Consider the following 7,093-nt stretch of genomic DNA (forward strand, 5'->3'; position numbering starts at 1 on the left):
TTCCGTTCTAGATTGTTGGAACCTTGGTGATTTCACGGAACCGGCGGACATTCTTTTCTTCTAGTTCCGAACCAACTGTTAGGGTTCTGAAACGATTAACTCTGAACAGGTTCAATATTAGGTGGGAAAGAAGCACTGTCTGAACCGGTTCCATCTCAGTGGAAAAGGGGCCTGAGAGTGTACAAATGGAACGTATGGGTCCATTATGGTTCCATCTGTACACTCAGCAGACCTGTTAATGGTCATTCGGGGCTAGCTCTTCATGCGTTTCTGGTAATACTTTTGTCCACATCATTTTTACAAACGTTGTGTGTGTGTGTTTCAACAGGAGCATGCCTCTGGCGCGGAAGGGCGCCGTGTCCAGCGCGCTCTACATGGCCTGGCTAGAGACACTGTCTGGGGGTCTGCCTCCCCTGCTGCTGGTCCGAGGAAACCACCAGAGTGTGCTCACTTTCTACTCTTAGAACACACAAACACACCCTACTACTGTATAATCCAAGCACACTCCCGTTATCTATAGAATAATACCCGTGGTTCTCAAAGCGCTTACTTTCAAAGATCCTCATAACTGTCTGAGGCCCCCTTTTCCCACCGAAAGAACTTTGGTTCTAGACTAGAACCGGTTCCGTTCTGGATTCTTGGAACGCTCAGTGCTTTCACAGAACCGGCAGCCTTTTGTTTTGAGGGGGGGTTCCAGTTCCGAAGCAACTTTTAGGGTTCTGAACCAATGCATTGCCAGTGGGGGGAAAACAGAACTGAACCGGTTCAATCCCGGTGGAAAAGGGTCCTGAGAGTGTGCAAATCAAACCGAATGGACCCGCCGGGGGCCGTTCTACAAATGGACCCGCCGGGGTCCGTTCTACAAACTGTACACTCTCAGAGTTAACACCCATTCAAGGAGCCCTGAGGGATGCAACTTTGAGAACCACTGTAATAATAATAATACCACACCTACCGCCACCTACTGGATCATCTAGGGACAACACAACCACACACACACACGCATGCATACATTACACAACAGGCATCCACACTTTCCGTCTTAAAGGGCCTAGAGCTGGGGGCGTGGCAGATTTGACCCGCCCAACTGTGACTTGACCTTATCGGCCACCGTTTTACAAAAAAGAAAAAGGTACATACCTGTTAACTGTAGTTTGTTAGGGTTTTCTTTTTTTTTTAAATGAACATATTTTTATGTTTTTCAACTGCCTCCTTAAAATGCTCCGGCTGATCAGTCTGGCGCCTCTTATGACATAGTGGACGTTTGGTTTTTTGTTCAAACTTTCTATGCTAACCGCGGCGAAGGTTCTCACAATAATGTCTGAATGTCGGTCGTATGAAAATGGCAGATCTGCAAGTGAATGTCTTGTCGCATTGTGACGCTTCGGTGCGCTGGTGGAGCTCCTATTTTGCCACAGGACAACAAAGTGTAACTCTGGATGGTTAAAATGCGTAAAAGTCTGATAAATCTACTGCTGCGTCTGCAGCAGGTTTGAAGTCCACGCCATGATTGATTTTCTACGGTGTGGTGAAAGCAAAACGTAATCCAATCGGTCTCCTGGAAAATGAATCAAACTACAGTATGTTCAGTAAAATGGTGGTCAGTAATGTCAAGTATAACCATGAGTCATAGTCCATGGACTCTACATTAACAGACCAGACGCTATGGTGCTTTTTAAGTCCTCAGACACGCAGACACACATCGGTAAGAAGACTATTTAAACAATGTCGTTGAAGTGGTTACGGTTGGAACGTTTTTTTTTTTTCTTTTGGCCATGAAGTTTCTGAACTGAGTTTCATCTTAAAAAGGCCTTGTGGTTTGTTGCGCACAACGACAAACTATAAATTGGGCTTTTTAGCGGTTCCTGTCTCGTGGTTTTTCCCCCACAAAGTGGGAGGAAACCCCTTTAAAAGTTGAGTTCACACTTCTGCACAATGTTCACGTCATCGATGACACTGCTTTTATCCCCTGGATTCTCTTGATGTCATAAGTTACGTTTTTTTTATTTTTCTTCTTGTGACGCAGCAATAATTTTATTTATTTTCTTCTCTTGATGGAGTATTTGGGAGAGAGTGCTGTATAGAATGCTTTGCAACACCTTCTATAGCCTTATGGATGTGCCTTTCCAGTTGAATCAGATTAAACTATTGATAATACACTGATAATACCTATACGAGTAAATACTTTTATTTTGGAGAATTGCGTTCGTGCAAGTGGAGGCTGCGTTAATTCTCATTCATTCCTCTTCCGTTTAAAACCATCATATGAGCGGCTTTTTGTCGTACTCGACTCTAGCCACATTAAAGTCTTCCTCCTTCGACACCGTCGTACAAGTAAACGGGCAAATATGTTGGTGCACTAACGCCATTCCTGCAGTCACAATCTAAACTCCCTGAAATGTGACCACATTTTGAGCGGTCCAAAACGTAATATTTCTCTCTCTACAGTCGAGATCGTACAGTGGTCTCTGTTTAGTTCTGTGTAAGAAATGAATGGGATGGGGGTATAAATGATGCTTAGGATTTTTGTCGTGTTTTTCGCAACGCTGCTTGTTGATTGGACGGTTGTAACTACAAGCGTTGTCATCCCTGTTTTCCCATGAAACGCTAAAAAATGACAGCTTTAAACCTTATGTGTGCTGCGTCACGCTCAACGAAAAAAACAACCGGCATGAAAAAAACAGATCTCAGTTCGGAAGGTGTTATTTTTGGTGAGCGGCAATCATTGTGCGACGAAATATAACATTTGCCGTTTAGCCCCACACAAGCCACTTAAGACTTTGCCTTAAAGCTAGATCTAATGATTGTCAAGATTTTTCTCTTATAAGCCATACTGGCTGGAATGTTGACTTCCTCGGGGGGGGGGGGGGGGGGGGGGGTAGGGGGTTGCGTACATGGACCACGATCCATTGTTAACGTGAAGATAACACATTGATTGTTCAGTATGTTCTACGCAGTTTTCATGTACGCATCTAGTTACACTTCCATGAATCGCCTCTGGTGGAACGGTCTGCGTTGTGCGTTCGCCCAAGACACGGCCATCATTTGGATTTGTGCGTTCATGGACAGATTTCCATTTAATCTGGCGGTTTGTCATACTGTCACGTTCAAGAGCAGTAGCTTCCTATTTCCACAGACTCTGTACTTGCGTATAACTGTAAATTGTTGGTGACCTGCCCCGACTGTTTTTAATCATTGTAGAAGTGGGGAGAATCGCTGGTTTAGCAGAAGCCACAGTTCAAAGTGGTGATCTGAACACACGTCTATGCAGGTGACTCGATGTAGGAGCGAGCGTGGTCACTCGTTGGCGCGAGTGCCACCATTCACCTCTGTTGTTGGGGGAGGGGGGTATAGAATGTATAGCCCTCGTGAGCATTTTAATTTTACTTTTATTTCTTTCCAAGAGCTGTTGGTATGCTACTCGGGAGCATTTCTTCTCAAGTTTGCTATGGATCCAAGTGTACAGGCAATTCATACTTTGTCGTAATGGCGCATCGTACAGTAACCAATAACAATCAACCAATTGATCCAAAGATATTCAGTATAGATGGGAGGGGCATAGTGTAGAGCCTTTCGGAATCTGGTCAGCTAATTACAGGGTTTTAAGTGTAAAACATTTTTTTGCGCAAGGGTACAGCAAAGCATGAATTGGCCTCAATAGCTGACAACAGAGGTGTTGAATGTGTTACTGCCATCATCCAACGGATCGAAACAGGGTTCTTTTGTCATTTGTTTATTCTTCTGTTTTGACCTTTACCTTCCCCTCACACAATGTAATGTTCATAGGCTCTTCTAGAAGTAGACTTGATTTGTTCCCACATAATATCCTGTCCTATATGCAATTTTAAATGAGAAATGTGGCAACAACATTGCTTAGGTTAGCTGAATATACTACACAAGTACGAGTTCACATGTATACTCTTTAGTTATTATTTGTATAATTTATACAAATCTCTCTTTTTTTCCCCACGAGCATTAGCGTAGATTTCAGCCCCATGTGGAAAATTGGCAGATCCAGTGTAGTTTTTTGCTACTATTTAATGTAGGATCATTCACGGTTTAACACACCACGCCTGGTTCGGAAGATTATTTCTTGATTTATGGAATAGAGCTTTTAAGTATTCTGAATGTACTTATTATTAGGCCCCCTTGTACCTGTGATATATACTCACCCCCTTACTGTTACAAAGAAACAATGTTACAAAGAACCTGTTACATTTGTATATTGAAATGTATTTGGTATATATACATATAATGTATATGTATCTTTACAAGTTTAATAAGAGGGGATTCTTCTTTTTTTGTCTTTCATGTTCCAATGTGCACGTGGATACATCACAGCCAAATAAAGCATGTTAGTGTTAATCTGTGCGGTTTGCATTTTCATCCATACTCAACGGTTTGGGCCAGTAATATTGTGACTTGTTGCACCTCTCAATAGGCTCTGCACACAGGATAACTCGTCCTACTTCATTCCTTGTTACCGATGATGATAATTAAGGCTCTGTTCCAGTGTACAGTGGTTCTCAAATCTTAATTTCATTGACCCCCTTAACTCTTGAGAGTGTACAAATGGAACCAAATGGACTCTTACTGGTCCATTTGGTTCCATTTGTACACTCAGAGTTACACACCTTTTCCGTGTCCTTGAGTGGAACCCACTCAAGGACACTTTGAAACCCACTGGAACAATGATTCCAGTGAGCCAACATGCACTGACACTGTTTGACCAGAATGGAACACAGCCTTCATTAGTATCTGTAACACCTGTGAAGGATGTAGGGAAGGGGCCCAGAAGTAGGAATGTATTGTTGTTCTGTGTGCCTACAGTAGAGCCTACTTTGTCGTGTGGAGTTGTACGCCGGAAATAGACAATCGTAAAGTTCTCTGAGCATTTATATGGTCTATTTTCGGCGCCTGAATCCATCGTGCTACAAAGTCTAAATTGGGCTATCAGACTTACTTCCGCAATATATACATTACATTTCTATACCGTGCACCCTTCTCAGAACCTTCTGCAGCTGATTTTGGGTTCCATTTAGCCCCTCTGCAAAGCACTGCTGCACTGTATGTACGTTTAGCTAAAGCTCTGTAACTGGCGATGAGAGGAAAGAAAATGAAGTGTCTGAATGCGTGTCATCCCCTATAGTTCACACTACAAACATAACTTAAACCTGTAAATACATTTAAGTAGTATCACCACAAAAAATTAAGGGAGTGGACATGTTAAAAAAAAGTCAAAATTATAATGGAGGATATATTTATTTTTTAGTTTTAGAATTTTCTCCAAGTTATTTTCTTTCGGAAACGCATATTTAGTTTTAAGTTAATTTGCATGTAGAATTTTATTTTTCTCTGGGGGGTGGGGGTGATTTCATAAAATTAAATTTCCCTTTTTTTTCAGTCTGTTTTTTTCTATACTTTCAATGCTTTTTCTTTCCTTTAAAAAAAAAAGAAAAGCTATGTTGAGACAAATGGTTCAAGCCAGTTTTATTTTATTTTTCCAGCTCGCCTGCAAAGGTGAATGGCATCAACCTGTTGGGTTGACACAGTAATGTTTTTTCTTCTTTCTTTTTTTTTTCATATACTGTACTCTACTGTTACCTGTCACAGATATGCTTTTTTTTTCTAACATTTTAACATTTATCTATACTTTGTACATCTTTATTGCAATAAAGAAATCAAATGAAATAAATCAATTCATGTGGGATGTTTAACCGTTTACTTTGTCAAGTTTAGTTTGTTTACATTTAAATGTTTACTACACCACTGCTATTAATATTTATATTTAACATGTTAGAAAAAAGGATGTAATTGCCGCTTGGTGCAACCTACTGTATACGTTGATCTACCTTTGATGACTGCACGCTCTCTGTCTCATCATTCTTTTTTTAAATAGTTATGTTGCAACATGTAGGCCTATAGCAATAGCTGATGAGTCATCAGCTATTGCTATACATGTAGCAACATAGCTATTTAAAAAAAGAATTAATCTGAATTTGAAGGTTTTCAGTAACCTTAGGTCAGGCCCTAGAAGGCGTTCCCAGATTTGGCCTCGGGCATCAATGGTTTAACCTGACTTAAATTGAACAGGATTCCAGCAATGCATCCGTTGGAAAGCATAAACTGCAAAGATTGGATTTTATTTAAATATATATTTTATATAAACAGAAATGTATTTCTGCAATGTTTCAGTTTGCCTGTACGGGGAGATGTTAACCCACTTATATTCTGTAGTCTACTTGGTTGACTGGAGGAGGCTACCTTCTCTTTCACTCAACATTAAAATCTATTTGGTAACCCTTCCTTTTACAGTACAGTATAATTACAAGGTAATTAACGGGTATTACCGGTAAGTATTTACAAAATACATGATTACTACCAGGTAATAAGTATTTTCTATATAATTAACCAGTAATTTTCACCTAATGTTCAGAATAGGGTTTATTTGTACAGGGTAAAGTCAGTTGGCCTAAAGGCGAGTTGGTAAAGGGAAAAGAGCTCGCCCAACAGTATTTGGACAACTCTTCCCGGTGAGTTGTCTTCACTTTCTGACATGGCGGGGTGAGTTGTCTGTACTTAACGCTGGGGCTGGCGCTTTAATCATAGAAGAGCTCAACTTGGGTGTCTCAAGCCTTCACTTTCCTGCAGGTAATTCTCTGGGGTGTTTTGGAACCAAACACATACATAATTATTCAACGTTTCTTTACCTATAACTGGCAGGTTAAGACCGTTAAGTGCTCTGGAAATATCCTCTTTAATGAAACTGCGGGTGCTAGACACTCGAGAGTGGAGAGTATAGCGGCTATAGCCTAGAGACCTAATTATACCGGTAAGATCTTTGTTCGGCGGGCCGCGCGCAACACCGCCGCGCCACGAAGCATAGAACAGCTCAAGGCTTCAAGTTGCACAACAACACAAACGAGCGTCCACGCGTCCCTGCCAGTGTTGCCATGTCCATTTATTATAAGCGACTTTGGGCTTGTTTTTCTGTGAAGTTGCTTGTAAATATTGATAGAAAGCTGCGTTTTTTGTTTTTGCTTGTTTCTAAAGTGTAATTGTTTTTTTGGGCTTGTTTCTAAAGTGTAGTTGG

The 7,093-nt window shown here is 41.1% G+C and overlaps 1 protein-coding gene across 1 annotated transcript in view; it reads left to right on the plus strand.

Moving 5' to 3' along the window:
- The window catches only part of slc12a2 (solute carrier family 12 member 2), a 73,622-nt gene extending 67,900 nt beyond the window's left edge, over positions 1–5,722 (plus strand). Inside the window, exon 28 of the mRNA XM_080756084.1 lies at positions 329–5,722. Coding sequence (XP_080612210.1) covers positions 329–464 — 136 coding nt within the window. The 3' untranslated portion in view covers positions 465–5,722. The remainder of the gene's footprint in view (positions 1–328) is intronic.
- The last annotated feature ends 1,371 nt before the right edge of the window (positions 5,723–7,093 follow it).

This window comes from Protomyctophum bolini (genome assembly GCF_963924005.1).
Source record: "Protomyctophum bolini genome assembly, chromosome: 22".
NCBI lineage: Eukaryota > Metazoa > Chordata > Actinopteri > Myctophiformes > Myctophidae > Protomyctophum > Protomyctophum bolini.